The 19,628-nt window shown below is 42.0% G+C and overlaps 1 protein-coding gene across 22 annotated transcripts in view; it reads left to right on the forward strand.

Annotated features, from left to right (window-relative positions):
- The window catches only part of MPDZ (multiple PDZ domain crumbs cell polarity complex component), a 138,115-nt gene that overhangs the window by 72,329 nt on the left and 46,158 nt on the right, over positions 1 to 19,628 (forward strand). For 15 of the 22 annotated variants that reach the window (XM_050942956.1, XM_050942954.1, XM_050942957.1 and 12 more), the window contains 7 exons: positions 299 to 583; positions 1,948 to 2,074; positions 8,532 to 8,730; positions 12,199 to 12,240; positions 16,932 to 17,036; positions 18,272 to 18,367; positions 18,974 to 19,151. In XM_050942956.1, the coding sequence (XP_050798913.1) occupies positions 299 to 583; positions 1,948 to 2,074; positions 8,532 to 8,730; positions 12,199 to 12,240; positions 16,932 to 17,036; positions 18,272 to 18,367; positions 18,974 to 19,151 (1,032 nt within the window). The remainder of the gene's footprint in view (positions 1 to 298; positions 584 to 1,947; positions 2,075 to 8,531; positions 8,731 to 12,198; positions 12,241 to 16,931; positions 17,037 to 18,271; positions 18,368 to 18,973; positions 19,152 to 19,628) is intronic. The other 7 variants (XM_050942960.1, XM_050942969.1, XM_050942974.1 and 4 more) reach the window with 3 other exon arrangements.

Here is a 19,628-nt window from a genome sequence, read left to right on the forward strand (position 1 = left end):
CGAAACAACGTTAACCGGGATGACTTTAAGTGAGGAGTTACTGTACCTAAAATAATCTTGCAATCCCTTAAAATAACCTTGCAACCCTGCTGCAACTGCCTTTTGGGTCAGGACCCCTAGTTTGAGTGCCCCGTAAAATCTGTGTAGTATAGGGTAAAAGAACACAAAACACCAGATTTCATATGGAGAGACCAGATTTCACAGTCTGATGCATTTTTTTATGACCGTTAATTTGGTAGGCCCTAACTATATAAGATCATGAATTTTTTTATTCACTATTCCTGATTCTGTTTAACAGGGTGTTGGTGAAGATTCCTCAAATGCCTCAATTGATTTCCGACCATCCAACAAGACTTTATATAACATAGAGCTAATCCAGGGAGGGGGAGAGAACCAATCCTTAGAGGACATGAGCATGGTACCAGCTGGTGGTGTTTCCAGAAAGGATCCTCTGCCTTCAGATGTTTCTGAGAAACTCGCTGAATATGAAAATATAGCTGCTTGGATGGAACCCCAGATGTCAGCCGAAGTTGCACAAAATACAAACTCTGCTATCCCAGTGCACCCTGACCTTACTGGAAAAGTAAAGATCCTGTTGTATGGCTTTTATACAGAGAGTATTTATCTACATTCCATGGTCATTGTTAAAAATCAGCATTTGCTCACAGCCCCTTCCTGGTGAACATAAAGTTATTTCTGGGAGTCAACTATGGTATCTCATAACTAGATTAGGCACAAACCAGAGTAAGGACTACCAGTCCAGAGCAAGGACTACCAACCCAGGAGTAGCCCTGTCAGGTGGTGTGGCTCAGAGACATCCCTAGAGGGCCGTCCCTATACCTATGCAAAGTATGCAGCCGCGTAGGGCACCAGGAAATTTGGGGCACTAAATTTCCTGGTGCCCTGCACAGCTGTGTGCTGCTCCAGCCCCTGCCCCACCTCTTCACCATGGCCCCTGCCCCTGCTCTGCCCTAGCCCCGCCTCATCCCACCCCTGCTCCGCCCCAGCCCCGACCCACTCCACCCCTTCCTGCTCTTCCCCAGCCCCATCCACACCCCCCTGAGGACTGCATCAGGGCCTTGCCTGAACTCACCGGTGGCGGGAAGTGTAGTGACCCAGCCGTAGCTGCCAGTGAGTGTGGGCGGGCATTCCCCCTTGCCCCCCAAACCCACTCCTCCCCCTGTGGAGGCCTGGGCCCCTCCACACCTCTCTCCGGGGGGGCTGCCTAGGATCCCAGAATAGCTAGGGACAGCCCTGCATCCCTGAGTCACAGTTCTTCCTCTGTGTCCTCCTTGCTCTGGGGGAATGGAGGAGCTAGTAAAGGAATTCATTGCTGGCCTATAGCAGCAATAAATCACTACCACAGAGGCTGAGCAAATAGGGGAACTGGAGCCAAGGCTCAGTGTGATTTTAATTTAAAAAAAAAAGATAAATTGCAATTTCTTATTAAATTAGCTGTTATCAGACATGCCAAACTCACGAAAAAACACAGAAATTGGGCTTGGTTTTGGCTTAGTTGGCTTGTTAGCTGCTTGTTGGCTAGTTTTTGGCTTGTTGCTTGTTATTGCTTGTTGATTCTTTTTTTGATTGATTCCCGACAAGTAGGGGCAAAGGGGAAGCAGGGGCAAGGGGAGGAGAGAGTCAGGGGTGCACAGTGGGTCCACCACTGTCCCAGACTGCACACTGGGGAGTGGGATCTAGTCACATAGAGTTTTGGGGTTCTTAGAGATTGGCTTGTTTTGGCCTTGTTTTGAAATGGGATTTGCTTGATTTTTGGCTTATTGTGAAAGTCCCGGTGCTTATTTACCACCTGATAGTTGGCAGTTGTGGTGGTTGTTCTTAAAGCTTGGCTTATTGTCAAATATTTATGATTTTTACATCCTATGAAGTTCAGTCATATTTTGAACTTGCTGTTTTGAATTGAAATGTTGTTTTTCTTTGTATTAGGATCCAGTGTATTTAATGGAAAAGAGCTACCTGACATCTACTACTGAGGGAAGTTCCACAATCCAGAATATACCCGAAAACATGCATGAGAAGACTATCACTATTGCAAAAGGCAATTCAAGTCTAGGTAGAGTATCTGATCATTGGTCTGATTGCCCTTTCTTGGCTAATATTTCCCCACCTGTATGGTCTTCACAGTTTTCAGCCTACTCCAGTTACTGCTAAAAATCTTCACTGTAGTATAGTAGGTGTACACTTCCTTTTACACTCTGTCCTCTCCTGGTCTCAGTTCATTGTGAGTTTTGAAAGCTGGCGTTGCCTCATCACTCAGTCCAATGCCAATAATAAAATAAAAATCAACAATCAAAAAAGCAAAGTGCTTGATAGTCCAACCAAATATATTTCCTTTTGATAAATCAAAAAAGGGAGGAACTTCTACACTGAACTGTTTTGTCAAAAAATCTAACACTTTTAATATTTTTTTCTTAGTTACCATCAGCATTTATATTAACTGATTTAGATGGAATAAAATAAAGCTAAGGTCATGACTGAAACTTGAGGAAAATGAGACTAAGCAGTTTGTATAATCAGCTATCAGAGGGTTGAGGAGTTCTGCACTGGAGCATGAAAAGGACTTTGTCAAAGGACTCTGGGTCAGATTTTCAAGGGTATTTAGGCACCTAAGCATAGAGTTGGGTATCTAGTGGGATTTTCAACAGGGCCAAGCAGGCTGAACTCCTAAGTCCTATTGATTTCATGTGACTTCTGTTTTCATCTTTAGGTGTCTAAATATATTTGAAAAAGTTGCCCTTTGTCTCTTTAATGGATAGTGCTTTGAGTTCAAAGACTCAATAATTGTTAGACGGTATTCCAGACTTTATGGTCTTATGTTTAACTGGGATGTGTAACTTCCTGAGCCTACTGACTGCACCTTCAGTATGACTAAACAGGCCCCGTTGTCAAGTTGAAACATTTTGGGCTAGATTGTACCCTGCCCTTCAGAGGCCCTGCAGTGGGGAATGGACAGTAATAGCTCCCTGCTCCATTTGGTATGTCCTGTATAAGGGCCATCTCAGCCCCGGTACCTGGCTATGCAGGGACTACGACCAACATGGCCATTACCTGGAAACAACTCAGCAGAAAAGAGGTGGAGATTCATCCCCCTCCTCCCGCCCCAGGCATTGGCCAACAAAGCTGGCTGCCTGCATGGAGAGGGATATAGGCTGCCCCCCTTAAAGGTTGTGGTAAATTACTCCCTTTACAGTGCATCTAGTCCAGGGGTGGGCAAACTTTTTGGCCCGAGGACCACATCGGCTTTGCAAAACTGTATGGAGGGCCAGGTAGGGAAGGCTGTGTCTCCCTAAACTGCCTGGTCCCTGCCCCCTATCCTCTCCCTCCCACTTCCCACCCCCTGACTGCCCTCCTCAGAATCCCTGACCCATCCAACCCCTCCTGCTCCTCATCCCCTGACCGGCCCCTCCCGGGACCCCCGCCCCTAACCACCCTCCTGGACCCCTTCCCTATCCAACCCCCCTCTGCTCCCTGTCCCCTGACTGCCCCACCCCCTATCTACACCCCCACCCCCTGACAGGCTCCCCAGGACTCTCATGCCTATCCACCCCCGCCCCTAACTGCCCCCCTGGGACCACACCCCCTATCCAACCCCCCCTGCTCCCTGTCCCCCTATCCACACCCTCAGCCCCTGACAGTCCCCCGCCCCCCTGGGATTCCCACACCTATCCAACCCTCCCTGTTCCCCATCCCCTGACCTCCCCTCCCTCAAACTGCCCCCTGTGCCCCGGGACCCCCTGCCGCATATCCAGTCCCCACCCCGTTATGATGCTCAGAGCAGCAGGAGCTCACAGCCCCACCAGAGCCAGCCATGCTGCCCGCGATGCCCAGCAGGAGCGGTGGACCAGAGCGCTGGCGGCATGGCATGCTGTGGCTGCGAGGGGACAGTGTGGGAGTGGCCAAGGGCTCAGGGGCCGGGCAGGATGATCCTGCGCCGTAGTTTTCCCACCTCTGATCTAGTCAATCGCAGGAGGCACTGTGTCACTCTGAGACAGAATCCCTCATGATGTTCCCCACAGGGCGGTGCAGCTCTGGACTGCCCCCAAAGTAGGGCACAATGTAGCCCTGTGTAGCCATTTCCTTCTAGTTCGCTAAATAGCTAACAGCCATGTATTGATGATTGAAGCATGTAGGGGGAGTCCTAGCCTGCCGTCTTTCTGCTCAGTTGTTCTCAGGAGAGGTGTATCTTGACAGCTGCTCCAGTGCCCCTTTAAGTGCAGATGGTATGATCCTTGATATCCCTTACCCAAGGTGTGCAAAGATGGGTGGGGAGCTATTACTTTCCCTGCCCCCCACCATATAGCTGGAGGGCACAATGTAGTCCGAAGTCCAGCCTTTGCCGAGAATAACTAAGCACTGGATACTGTCCACATGTACTGTAGGTGCAGTGAGTAGGGTCAGTAAATTTGCATGTCAGTGAAACATAAACATAAGAACACCCAATTATGTATTTATATGTAGTCCAAAGTTAAATTGCAAAAAGCTGGAATTACTTAGTAGTAGTATGTGTGATACAATGTGAAAATAAAAGAATCTAGCTTTTGGCCTTCCCCTCCCCCATCCCCTTGCAATCCCATCTTGTTCTGGACCCCTGTGCTGCTGAGGCCTGGCCAACGTTTTGCACACATGGCTGCACTGCTTTTAACTTTCACTTTTAGTAAAGGAGCTAAATCAAGGGCTGTGTAATAGTGTTGAAAGCTGCAGCTGTGTCAATTATTTCAGTTGAGAACTGGCATTTTGTTTCTTTAAATGGCATCGGTCATGGCTTCAAACTCAGACACAACACTGTTAGCTGTGGTTTAATTAAAAAAACACTGTTGGGAGAACTGAACGCATCAGATATAATGAAAAGTAAGGTGTCATTACTCTGTGTGAAAAGTAAGGTGTCATTACTCAGTGAAAGCTGTCGGTGCACCAGCAGCGGCGTTCAATTTTTTTTCGTTGCTTGTACTTCTGAAGTCATGGTTGTGACATCCGACATGCAAGTATTGATGTGATCTCATAGGTAATGGGCCAAATTTGTCGTTGGTGTGATTGTATTGATTACAGTGGAGCTGTGCCCATTTACCCGAGGGAGGAACTGTGCTCATACTCTAGAGACATATTTTGGTTGGCACCCTGGAAATGAGTAATGCCCACAGAGGGGAGCACACACATGCTAGCTGTGTTCTGGCTGAGTGCAACTCAGCATAGAACTACATGTGCATTCTGTCTCTCTACTAAGAATAACCCGTGCAAGTGGATCTCCCCAAAGATTATTGCTGAATGAGGGAGTGTATGAGAATAAACATATGGATGATGCCCCCAGACCATAGCCTGTGCTGGCCATCTGTCATGTGTGCAGCATTTGCTTTGGACATAACTAACCTACAAGGCAGAATAAAGGTAGCTGACTTCTGTCATGTACTCCCACTACTAGCCATGGGTAGAAGAATTTATGAAAATCTAAAGCATCGTTTCCTCTGGGTGATTTAGATTAAAATACACGTTCACTGAGACAATCAAAGAACCTGCCCAGAGCTCAGATTACCTGCCAAAGGTGTCCTCTTCCCGAAATAACCTTGTGTCCTTCCATCTGTTTCATTGTTAAATGCCCTGGAAAAGAGATGGGCTTTTCAGTGTGCCTGGGAGGTTAATAAATTTGGGCCCTGGCATGCCAAAGCAAGGAGGAGCATTCCAGAGTTCAGGGCAGTGCCCTGCTGACAGCAGCCCCCTGCTTCAACTCAGGAGGCTCCAGCTCAGTAGCTCCACTGATCTCAACTGCAAATGGGGAGAGAGAGGTGGTTTCATGTAATCAGGAGCCACTAATAAGAGCTTTATAATTTCTGGCATGAATCCATGCATAGGACAAGCCAGAATTTGGTCTATTGTTACTTGTTTCTTTAAATCATTACATTTCCCCCCTCTCAAAATGCATTTCTCACTTCTTATTTGGGAGTGTGAAAGAACCTTTATGGTCGTGCCTATAGGTGCCCAGTTTTGTTTGCCTCACCTTTTATGCCTGTTTTCAAAAGCCCTAGGGCTGTAAGCAGGCTAAGTATAACCTTAATGAGTGTTCCAAGGTCTTGATGTGCTGGGCAAAATTTTCAGACTTTGGGTGCTGGCTCCTATATCTACATTTAGGCCCCCCGGTTTGCTTTGCAGAAGCAACGAGTTCCTAAAGCCGGTGGGAGCAGTGAGTAGTCAGAACTGTAAAAATCAGGTCCCTTTAATTTAGGAGGCTAAATATGGATTTAAGAGCCTAACTTTAGGTGCTTATATTTGAAATATTTGGCCTTGGTGTTAACTGGCACACTTTGTGGCAGTCTTACTAGAGAGAACAAAGACAGAATTGGTTAAGGAGATAGTATTAACCTCCCATCCCTAGAGGTTCATTGGCAGTGCTGAGTAGGAAAGATTGATCTGCTGTCCTACAGGTACCTTTCTTTTGCCTATTCTGTGGATTATTAGAGAAAGACAGCTCTGGGGAATGACAGTCAGGTACTTTTCATGAGAACTAAATGTCCTCAAAAATAAAAAATAGAAAAACTCGTATTTAAAAAATACCCAAACACACAAACATACTTGAAATCCTTCAGTGAGTATGAGTCAGAATCAAACAAAATAGTGAGCAGCATCTGTCTTTCCTACTTCCTGTAGTGAAAGGAAGATGGAAACAAGGATTGACTGTACCTGTAGGCTCATAAGGTACTGCTGTGACCTAGCTAAAGTGTATATAACTGACATAGGATCTCTCTCTCAACAGCACACACTCTCACCTAAATCAGAAGGCACTTCTGTACTTGATCCAGTGCCCATTGAAATCAGTGGGAAGATGCCCATGAACTTCAATGGACATTGGATCAGGCATTCTGTACGCACCAAGAATATACTGCTCAGTGTTAGGTGTACTGACTTTTCTGTTCCTATTTATTGATCCTGACATTGTTTCAAACCTCAGGGTTTATTTTTGTTTTTCATTTTAAACTCTTCTCTAATATAATTAAAATAAATAAAATTACCTTTAACATTGTGTTATAAAAAATCTAAGACTGATCCATCTGGTCATGTTTAGAAGCAATTTATATGATATCCTTATCGATAAACTAGGCAAATACAATTTAGATGAGGCTACTATAAAGTGGGTGCATAACTGGCTGGATAACCGTACTCAGAGAGTAGTTATTAATGGCTCCCAATCCTGCTGGAAAGGTATAACAAGTGGGGTTCCGCAGAGGTCTGTTTTGGGACCGGCTCTGTTCAATATCTTCATCAACGATTTAGATGTTGGCATAGAAAATACGCTTATTAAGTTTGCAGATGATACCAAACTGGGAGGGATTGCAACTGCTCTGGAGGACAGGGTCAAAATTCAAAATGATCTGGACAAATTGGAGAAATGGTCTGAGGTAAACAGGATGAAGTTCAATAAAGATAAATGCAAAGTGCTCCACCTAGGAAGGAACAATCAGTTTCACACATACAGAATGGGAAGAGACTGTCTAGGAAGGAGTATGGCAGAAAGAGATCTAGGGGTCATAGTGGACCACAAGCTAAATATGAGTCAACAGTGTGATACTGTTGCAAAAAAAGCAAACGTGATCCTGGGATGCATTAACAGGTGTGTTGTAAACAAGACACGAGAAGTCATTCTTCCATTCTACTTTGCGCTGGTTAGGCCTCAACTGGAGTATTGTGTCCAGTTCTGGGCACTGCATTTCAAGAAAGATGTGAAGAAATTGGAGAGGGTCCAGAGAAGAGCAGCAAGAATGATTAAAGGTCTTGAGAACATGACCTATGAAGGAAGGCTGAAGGAATTGCGTTTGTTTAGTTTGGAAAAGAGAAGACTGAGAGGGGACATGATAGCAGTTTTCAGGCATCTAAAAGGGTGTCATCAGGAGGAGGGAGAAAACTTGTTCACCTTAGCCTCTAATGATAGAACAAGAAGCAATGGGCTTAAACTGCAGCAAGGGAGATTTAGGTTGGACATTAGGAAAAAGTTCCTAACTGTCAGGGTCGTTAAACACTGGAATAAATTGCCTAGGGAAGTTGTGGAATCTCCATCTCTGGAGATATTTAAGAGTAGGTTAGATAAATGTCTATCAGGGATGGTCTAGACAGTATTTGGTCCTGCCATGAGGGCAGGGGACTGGACTCGATGACCTCTCGAGGTCCCTTCCAGTCCTAGAGTCTATGAATCTATATCTCTTTCACTCTAGCTTTTTAAATTTTTCTTTCTCTCTATTTTAAATACCACTGCACTCACATTTTTCGTTTGGTAAGAAACTTCAAAAATGAATGTCTTTATGTAGGGGCTGTGACTGCTGTTCCTGCCCATGGGCTGGAATAGCATCTTTGGGCCTGTAGAGTGCATTGAATCCTGTTCAGCAGACCCAGATTTAGGGGGTGGAATTCTCATCTCTTGCATCTGCACACCCCGTTAGTGCTCAGTGCAGGTGGAGTGTCTTTCATCTTATACACTGTGTTACTTATTTATATACACTATAATTTGCTCCATGCCTGTCTTATAACAGGGATGACAGTAAGTTCCAATAAAGATGGCTCGGGAATGTTAGTCCGCAGCATCATCCATGGTGGTTCCATAAGTCGTGATGGACGAATCGGTGTGGGAGATTGTATTCTGTCCATTAATGAAGAGACAACCACTAATTTAACCAATGTGCAGGCCCGTGCTATGCTGAGGAGACATTCACTCATTGGACCTGATATAAAGTAGGTAAAGCTAGGGTAAGCATTGTGGTGGGAAGGGACTAGCAGTCAAGAAATATAGTGCAAGTCAATATTCTAAACAAGACAGGTTTGGGGGGGAGTTTTTTCCTCCTGGAAATTAAAGTCATCTTTAAATTGGGGCTTTATATGATTGAAAGTTGAAATCATTTGTGAAAGGTTTTTGTGTGTTTCCTTTGCCATTATCATCATTGCTCTGCCTGTCTTTATTCGAGAACAAGGTAATCAAAACCTTTTAAAGAGCAACTTTCTCAAATCAGGCTCATTCAAGTCCCAACGTTTCTATTTCTATCAAGAAAATAATAAGACTTTAGTTGGGGATTTGTGATTCTGAAATGTGAATTGTTCTTGCCATGGCATAAGTGATTTTGTTTGCAGAATATCTTTATAATGAGCTCATCTTTGCTGGTTGCCAAACAGAAAGTATGACACATGATATTAATGCAGAAAAAGAACATTGAAAGGATAATTTTCAGTACATCTATGACAAATGGCAGAAATACAGTACATCCTGTGAAGTCTTTTCCAGTTTTCTGTTGGTATGTAAAAAGGAACTACTATTGTAATAATAGCACACCAAAGAATGGACTTTTTAGTGTTTGCATGATTTAATACAGGGCTTGAAAAATCCACTTGCATGTGGCGAGTAAGTAGTCGCCCCCCTCTGCTCCCCTCCCCGGTATATTTTGTCAGCTTCAGAATTTAAGCTTTTATTTAAAATGAAATTGTGTATGGCTCTTGTGGTTTTGGAGATAACCCTCCAAACATGAACCATATGTAAAGGGATTCAGTGATGTCTTCCTGAGTCTGCAGAGACCAAGCTCCCGAACCTGTGCTGCTACTGCTCAGAGCTTTGCCAAGCTGATCAGCCTTGTTAGTTTTCTGAACCCCCAGTGAAATTGACAAACATCAGATCAGTTTCACTTCCATTCCTGTGTGGGGAGGAGGGGAAGAAAAGGCATTGTCTGTACTACAAAAGTACACTGGTTGAAGTGAATTGATTTAAAACTCAGTCTAGCAGGGTCAGTGCAAACCCCTAGTATTGATACTTAAAACCATGTTAATCTTTGCTTATACTGAATAAACTTAAATTGGTAATTTGCTGACATAAGCTAAATCAATGCAGGCAAGGGTTAAATCATTGTTAAATTGATTTGATGTGCTTCTCTAGTATAGACAGATCCTCAGAGGGTATGTCTATGCAGCTCATGGCACCCAGTCTCCCAGACTGGATTGTCAGACTCTGTCTTACAGGGCTCGTTTTACTGTGCTGCAAATAGCTTATGTAGACAGTGCTTTGAAGTTGTGGCTTGTCCTCTGAAGCCCACCACACTCCCGAGGCTTCAGAGCCTGAGCCCCGCAATATCTACACCTCTGTTTTTAGCCGTTTGTGCAGTCCCCTAAGCCCATGTCTGTCAACCTGTGCATTTCCTTTGCTATCATCAGCATTGCTCTGCCTGTCTTTACTCGAGAACCAGGTAATCAAAACCTTATGAAGAGCAACTGGAAGGCTCATGGCCACAGGTTGTGTAGACAAGCATAGGAGCCCCAGTAGCTGTAATTGGAGATATTCATGGGGGGCGGGGGAAGGGAGAGAGATTTAAGAGTTTTGAGAGGGTTAGAGTAGAAGAGGCCCCCTACCCCCGCACACACTCCAGTCACAATCAGAAGGGGAGAGGAGGGGTAGAGCAGTGTATCCCTCCCACCCACCATTGCATTAGAAAGATGAGACCAAAGATAGACTGCTTCTTTCCACAGCAACCAAAGAGAACAGGGAACATCACTACCATTTGATAAGAAAGAGGGACCCAAGCATGGTCAAGGAGAGCTGCCTGCTGGGAACCCAGACACACCCCTCTTTCCCAGCATGATGCTGGAGAAGAGTTTGCTTCTGATCTGCGTGTTGTCCTTGAATAGTGCAGGCTGCCCATTTTTGTATGAAACTTTGGCTAGTACATTTAATCCAGTGATTGTTAGGCGTCTAAATAAAAATTAGGTGTAAATAGGTCTGTGAGCGGGTGTGGGAGTAGAGGAGAGAGAAAGATTGAGATTAGAAAAGAGAAATTGACATGAAGATTTTGAGGGGAGAAGTGGAAAAGGGGAAAAGAACAGAAAATGTGAGGGGGTAGAGAACACGTATGAAAGGGAAGAGAGAGAGAAGGAAAAGAAGAAACAGTTACTTAAGACAATGCAGGAAAATATGCATCAGGATCTGTGGTAAGAAAGAAAATATGGTGTAAAGGGATAAATGGAAATGAAGATATAAATAAGGCAAAAGATATGGAAATACACATTTTGAGTGAGCAAAGGATTGACAATGTGTTGCAATTAAATGCAGCACATAAGTTTATTGCTTTAGATTGCAAAGGGCATGGCTTGGGGCAGCTGTGGCTGTGGGTATAGCTATACCAGTATTTTTTACCCTGGTTAGTTCTTTGCAGTGTGAGAGGAGTGGACTTCCACTTGTATAAGTACCATTGATACAGGTTTTTGAAAATGTATTTGGTAGGCTTTTAACTGGTAAATGTAGATGTTAAATGAAAAATTGATGATGTAGTCAGTGGAGATTTGATGGCTGTAGCAGTGTTCAGAAAATCTCAAAGAAATAGGGCATTTGCCATTATAATTCTGGATATGTAAAGTTTTCATTTGACATCTACAGTTATCAGTTAAAAGTCTGCTTAATAAAACTTCACAAGTTGAAACCTGTTCTCTCCACTGCAAAGAAATAACAAAATAAAAGGCCAGACGCTGCTGTGACTTCACTGGGAGTCTTGCAGGAGCAAGAACTGCAACATTTGGCTCAAATGACTCTGGTTTTGCTCTTGCTCTCGTTGCCCTCTTTTATGGGGAATATGGTTTGTTGAAAACCCCCCCAAAACATTTGTACTGTGCATCTATTGCAGACTGCAACTTTGTTTTATTTTTATGCAAGGATATTTGAGCTTTAGGAGTTCAAGACCAGCCAGTTTGAATTCCAGGTTTCATTATTTTTTTGTGGAAAACCAGATGTGTGGCCTTGCCAGAATGCATTCTGTTTCACTTCTCACTCCACCTTGCCAGAGGCTCTTATATTTCTGTAATAATAGCCAGGGTTTTTTGCTCAGCAGCAGCTGCTAGTAACATCTGCCAGATAATTATTGAGCTGAATCAAAATTCACCTGCCTTAACCTAAAGTGTGTGGATGAATTCCTGATCAAGGAATAAAAGATTGATTGCAGTTCCATTTTTCCATGCTTGTTAATAATCACTGCTATAGACACCAATAAAGAGCAGATGCTTTCCGGGGGAGGTGTAGATGTAATATTGGTGGAGGGGTAAAAATAAATAAAATAAAGAAATAGAAGCTCACACTTTTAACTACATATGTATGCAACTCACATTCAGCATGAGACACTGACATTTGTTAACACCATTGTAAAAAGATGCTGCATCGTATGCTTCACATTCTAGATCTTCTCCAGCACCTGCTGATGATCAGGCCCCCTTTTATGTGTGAGTATCGGTGATTCAAAAGCTCATTATGACTCTATGTTGCAACTTGTCTGTGAATCATTTCATGCTTTTGTAACATCCAAAATGTCAGGGATGTATCCAGATATAGGTACAGTAAATATTTATATGGCTTTTAAGCATGCAGATTGGAGCATACTTCCTCAGACTGTATTAAAAACACTGGTTTCTGAAAAATTGCTGATTTTTGTTTTATTTGTCGTATTATCCATGTAGAATGTATCAAAATAGCTTGTGAGTAAGGAGACTATCATTGGAATTGATACATATGTGGATGTACTGATATCTGGATTAATCTCATTGTCATATTTTCTTTGGCACTAATGTTCTATTTTCTCCACATGTAACAAAAAGGTTGGGTATAGTGTTAAAGTAAACTGTATGTTAACTACAGTAACTTGTCCTGAACGCTTTCATACTTCATTACTCAGTTTGTTTCCTCTGTTAGTGTTTAGAAGTTTTTGTGTGGCTGTTTGACCAAGCATGCAGTGAATGTTCCTTTTGTACTGCATGCGGTGTTGTGTTTATGAAATGTTTTCATATCTACACCATTTGATGTTTCCATTGTCACTGCTTTCTTTGCAAAGTGTATGTTCATTTTTTTTATTTTTATTTTTTACATCTCATCAGAAAGGCAATAGCAACATTTTCAATATAAAACTGACTGTTAAAAAGGAGAGGAAGTTGTTAAACTTTGACATTTTAACCTCTTACAGATCAGAAATACAATGCAACTATAATTCACTCATTTACCCTTTTTTTCTCTGATTTGTATGTCCACCCTATTTCCCCACTCCCCTCCCCCCCAGCAGTTTGTTTCACTTCTCCATCCTTCTTCCTGACCACATTTTGGAGTAAATTTTAAAGCTGGTGTCAGTTTCTCCTATGGACGAGCCTTTTCAATGTTGGAGTGGAACACTGTTATCTTTATTTCTGTCTCTCAGCACTAAGAACCACAGTGGCACAGTGCCTGGGAACCCTCATAGTCCTGGGCCCCTGGTGGTCAATGATTTGATCATGCAAAGTACTGAGCAATTCCTCAAGACACTGAGTGCCCCCAGCTCTCACTGAAGATGGCAGTCAAAATCTTTCAGAGACTAGCAAAGAAAGCAGCCCCAGTAAAAGAGGGCTTTTAACAGAGCTTTGCTTTGTTAGGTCATTGTGCTATATGCTCTCATGCAGAGCCTCACTCCCTACAATTTTGGTTATTCCACTAGATCTAATTCTATAATTTCATTTGAGTAACCTAGTGTAAATATAGAGAGGGAGGGAGAATTCTAAATGGTGCTAACATTACAGTGGAACCTAGCTAATTGCAGGAATGACTGGGGAGCTGATTACAGATGGCTGAATTTTGGAAATTGTTGACTTGCTAATCGCAATAACCTCCCCACGCAGAATGTAACTTCATCTATGACAAGTATAACTTAGTTTTTTATTCATGCTGATACTTTCTGGTGTACTATCAGATATTCTGTAGCATATTTTATAAAACAACTGAAGCCTTTGTAATCGGCTACATAAAAAAGAAACTCACAAATGGACACCCCTATCGAATCTTAGCTGAGAAGTGAGAAGAGAGAGGCAGGTTTTGTGTACAAATGATAGAGTGTGTGGATTAGGGCAGTTTAAATTAGCAAGGTTGTACTGTATTTATTTAAGTGCATTCAAATACATGTTTGCTTTGGTATGTTTACTGTAGACAGAGAACTGATAAAACTTGAGCTTTTGGGCCCAATTCTTCCTTCAGACACATAATAGCTCCCACTGATTTATATCAGTAGGATTTGTTTGTGCCTATCTCAGGGCAAAATATGGACCATATTGTTTATATAAAACATTATAATGGAATTAATTAGGAAGTCCAGCTTGCCTTGTTCACATTTGCAAACATAATAGTGAAGATAAGAGACTTCTGTGGATGTGATCCCTTGAAACAATATATTGTTGTTGTTTTTTTTCTTTTTAATCTGGTCTTTTAGGTCTTGATTCTTGAGTGTGGAAGACTCCAGGGGAGACAAAGGTGGCTTTACATCACCATAGCAATCTTGTGATCCTGGGAGTCAGACCACCTCCCAACACAATGTAGAGCAGCCTCAGAGTGAGGCTCTAAATAACACACTAGCAGAGACTGTTTATGGTCCTGAATTCTTTATAGCAGATACCTTTTAAAAATATTTTATCATTGTTTGCCTTTTATATCTGCATTTATATTTAAGGTGAAATTTGATTCATTTGAGTGAAGGGTGGAAATAACTAGACCAATAGATGCTTTTCTCTTGTTTAAATGACATTTTAATGTTTTCATGGCTTTTATAATGGCAGTAATTCTTATGAGCTAGACTGCAAAAGTAGTAGTTGTGTGGCTGTGTCAGAGCAGCTCCAACTCTTTGTTCCCATTTACGACACTCACATCTGGGAGATGAGGTTGTGTGACAAGGGAGGTTATTTTAAAATGTGGAGAAACAAAGGGAACTTTGCAAAGTAGTTTTATGAAAAGTTTGATGTGGTCTTTTTTTTCCTATTTCAGAACATAGATCTGATAATATAAATATGTTGTACTATTGTATGTCCTATTAGTGATGTCCAAGAATTCTAGAAATCTGTTGGCTATGGAAGAACATGGAATTTGTGAGAATCTTTAATTTTTACATTTTGTGAAAAAATAAAAACATATATGGTAGAACCCCATTTATCTGAGCCTCCATATTTGTGTCTCTGTGTATTAACTGCTACCAGCTGCCTGGGGCTGACAGCAGCTCAGGCTTGGGCGGCCAGCACCCACCGCGTCAGCAGTGGGCGGCTGGTGATTCAGTTAATATGGAGAGCTGGATAATGGAGGCTCGGATAAACAGGGTTCTCTTGTCTATGAATAAAATATTGTGTTCAACTGATAACGGTATATATTGTGACTAGGGAAATGAAAGTTCGGCATTTCATTTTAATCGTGGGAAAACGGAGATTTTTATGTTGTTGTTTTTTAATTACATAAAACTAGTGATGTCCTACTCTTGAGGAAATGCAAGTAGAAAGCTGTGGCATTGCTCTGAATGTTTTGTATTGGCATTTTGTGTTTCACAACTGAAAAGCACTCGGTAATTGGCACAAGTGTTTGAATGGGGGCATTTTCATGATGGCCCAGGCACAAAAAGCTATAGATCTTAGGAAGTAAAACCAAACAATGTGGGGGGTGGGAAAACCTGGAATTTCAGCCAAAGGGTAACGATTTTATTGGAGAGGATTGTGTAGAAGAGGCATTATTTCTCCCTCCCTCAGTGGAAGCCCCTTGTGTATTTTTGAGACACTTTGATTGTATGGTGGGGAGTGGTGCATGCCTTGTTGGGGACAGTGGAAGGGGCTTTTCTTTGCTATCCATTTCATACCCCAAAGCTGTAGGCTGACAGCATTGTTTTATGTAAGTTCCTTCTATGTGCTCTTCCCTTTGCTCCCTTATCATATGCAGTTGAAAATCAATGGGAGCACAAGATAAGGGATACTTCTGTGGAGTAGTGAAAAGGAATTGGGCTTCTGTGCAAATATCCCAGCCCTGTACAGATACACTGAGTGTTGCAGATTTCCTTCCTCGTGGATCTCGGGATCTCTCTGCATTTACTAGGCTTTGTCTCCATGCCCATTCTGTGAGGGAATAAATTGCCTTGCCTTTTCCACAACCAGATGATTGGCAGGATAGACCTCCGTTTAAAACTAGTAAGTTTTCTTCCAGTGTAGGACAAGATCTGGACCAAAAGATTTTTGTTTTCTAGAACTTATAAGAGTTTTGGGGAAAAAATGGTGGAAAATCTCACTATTTTCCCCCCACTAAACAGTAGGAACAAGAGAGTGATCCCCCTGATTATCTAGGTTCTTGTCATATTCTTTGGAACTGTTCTCAAATACTCAGCTGTAGAGAATGTTCTATCAGCATCATTCTCCTGTTTGACTATATTGGAATAATCCATGCTTTTAATTGGTAAGAATGCTGAAGGGCTTTTTGGACTTTTTTCCCCCCCATGAAGATGCCATTGTTATTAGCATTGGCTGTAAAACAAGGGACCGATATCCTTTTCCTGCACTTCCTTCCCCTCTACTGTTTTGCTGATGTGTCATTCAGGCTCACCCTCATAGCTGTCATTCCATCTGCCTGCTATTCTTTCTGTTTGTTAGAGTGTTTTCACAGGAACTATGGAGAACAAAAATCAGTTTCCAAACCTTGATGGAAATCATAAAAGCTACTGTAAAATGTGTGCAAACAAGCTTTCCTGCTAGCATTTGGAATAGTAGCACTGCTGCACACCAGTCATGTTCTTCAGCGTGTTGATGCCGAGGGCTTTTAGTTGTAAACCAGCCCTTCAGCAAGACAATCTTTGCCACAAGTGAACTGTACAATATCCAGTATTAGAAATGAAAAATGGTGTGATGAGCACCAGTTAGCTTGGTGAAGTGGACAGGAGCTAACGTGACTACAGATGCATAGTAATATGACTGCTTAATTAGAGATATATGGTTTGCATAGTTGCAAATCATCCTTCCTTGTACCTGGGCTATCCGTTTCACATCAATTGATACTTGAGATGGTCTGAAAAGGCTATCATTCAGCCTTTCCTTGTTACCTGAGGCATGACCCATGACTTCTGTTTTGCTTTTGTGTGTTTTGTTTTGTGTTTTTATTGCAGGATTACATATGTGCCAGCGGAACATTTGGAAGAGTACAAAGCCAGTTTGGAACAACAACCAGAGGACACAATACCACTCAATCTCTTTTCTGCACATACTGTAAGGTGAATCAATATGTTCTCCTATTATCCAACTGTAAGGGCCTTTTGCTTTAACTCCTCCCATGCATAGACATCAGTATTGCAGACTTCTGCTCATAGAGAATTTTTTTTTATGGGAAGCCAAAATATCAAGATTCTTTCTTTATCATTATGGAAAAGCAGTGGCAAGTAGATTTTTGTGCCTGGCTAGCAGTTTTCCATTACGTTTTTGAAAGACTAATATATATGTGTCTGAAAAGAGGTGAGTATACACCATTTAAAATCCTATTCTAATTAACTTCATCCCTTTCTAGGCCTCTCACTGAATAAGATGATGATGTGTATGTAAATATTGGTTGGGAATACTCTTTATTAATTAAATAGTTTTTTAAAGCAGCAGAATACTGAAAAAAATACTGATACTTCAACATTATCAGATTTGTGAGACTATGGGAATATCCTGTGAAATCAAGCAGTTAAAGAGGATGGGGGAGGTTGAGAAAAATGTTTAAATATTATGTCTTATCAGCTGTACTTTTTCCAAAATTTGAAAATGACATTTCTGTTCCATCTAGAATGTATGTTGCAACAGTAGTGAATTTCCAGTCACAGAACGAACTGTTCTCAGCATTCTCTTAGGCCTCAGAAAATCATTAGAATTATTGGCCAGGATTTTCAAAAGTGACTACCAATATGGCATACCTCCATTTCAGCTTGAGACACTTTAAAGAAACCTCATTTTCAGAGAGAGGGAGGGTGCAGATCACCTTCAGAGTGTTTCAAGTTGGGCAACAAAATCACTAATGACTTTTGAAAATCATAGCTGTCTTTTTTTTTTTCCACTTTGGAAACAAAACTTCAGTTTGTTTAAATTTTGGCTCCACTCCCATATAGAAATGCAGAATATTCTGTTCAATGGTTGTCACTGGTGAAAGTTTAATTGAAGAGCGTGGAAAGGGAATTCCTAAACACAAGATATATTATATCAGAAGCTTACTGGGAGCGTGGTGACTCCAGATGGTTCACAGCTGTACCATAAGAATTTTAAATCTTTCTTACAATATAAGGGGAACACTCAGAAGTGTGCTAGATACTGAAGCACTTTTCTACTCATTATTTTCACATGTAAAAGCACGGCTACCTCCACGCTCTGTAGAAATTCTAATTCTGGCAGTTTGATTCATCTGGTGTTCATTGCATAATGTCACCTGTGAATTTATTAGGATTTTAAAAGTAGTTTGTCTGCTCTTATTTATTAGCAGAGAAATTCCAGAACTACCTGAACGTGAAGAGGGGGAGGGAGAAGAAAGTGAACTTCAGAATGCAGCTTATAGTCACTGGAACCAGCCCAGACGGTGAGTATGGATTCCCAGTTGAATGACACTCTCTCATAAACGCTGGTGTGTTGAAATTAGAACTACAGTGGATCCTTTCTATACTGTAAAGTAAATAAGGAAGCAATGAAAACAGTGTTGTGTTATATCTGTGCATTGCACAAATAGAGAGTATTTATTTTTACTGCAGTCAGCCTAAATCCCTGTGATCCAACTTGTGTGCTGAGTGCCTGGGAAGATTAGTTTTAAATTTAATTTGCACTGATCAGCCTAAGCCAGGGGACTACAAAATTAACTCTTTACATAAATGAATGGGATAGTATCCAAGCTCTTGGAGGTATCCTTACAATTATAAGTATATGTTACTCTTGCTGTAGCTCACATAGGAGATAAGAGGGTTAGCTAGAAGCCCAAAATAAATGGAGGGCAGTACACAAAGGTTAAACACTAAATAGACTTGTTGGTCATTCCCAACCCACTGTCATAGAAAGGCATGAAAACATCTAAGGAAGAATTTTTCTCAGAAATGTTCCATAGAATTGTACAAATGACAGGCCTTTGGAATTTGTAGACGAGAGGCTGTGATGTAAATACAGTGCATTCCTTTTTATTTTTTTGTCATGGTAGGGTTGAGCTTTGGAGAGAACCTAGCAAGTCGTTAGGAATCAGCATCGTTGGTGGACGAGGGATGGGGAGTCGGCTGAGCAACGGTGAAGTGATGAGGGGAATCTTTATTAAACACATTCTGGAAGACAGCCCCGCTGGCAAAAATGGAACCTTAAAAACTGGAGATAGAATAGTGGAGGTACCATGCAAACTTATAATATGCTTTAATTTTTCCCATGTATATACATCAACCTTGCAAATGTCTGCTTGTGGACATAATTTTGTTATGGCGAAGAGATCATGATTTTTTTTTTCTCATCAGTCATCATGGTACAAGGCCAGCAACTAGATTTTGTGCCTACAAACACAAGGCCTATGTGGCGTACAGTTGTCAGTCACTTTTTTTATTTAAGTATTTCTGAATATAAAACCCCCAGCACCACAAAGGAATGTAGGTAGCAGTATGATTATTGCACCTCCCCAATGTCTCCATTACTATATAATAACTGGAGATATACCAATCTCCTGGAACTGGAAGGGACATTGAAAGGTCATTGAGTCCAGCCCCCTGCCTTCACTAGCAGGACCAAGTACTGATTTTTTCCCCAGATCCCTAAGTGGCCCTCTCAAGGATTGAACTCACAACCCTGGGTTTAGCAGGCCAATGCTCAAACCA

The sequence above is a fragment of the Gopherus flavomarginatus genome, chromosome 3 (assembly GCF_025201925.1).
Source record: "Gopherus flavomarginatus isolate rGopFla2 chromosome 3, rGopFla2.mat.asm, whole genome shotgun sequence".
In the NCBI taxonomy this organism is placed as follows: Eukaryota; Metazoa; Chordata; order Testudines; family Testudinidae; genus Gopherus; species Gopherus flavomarginatus.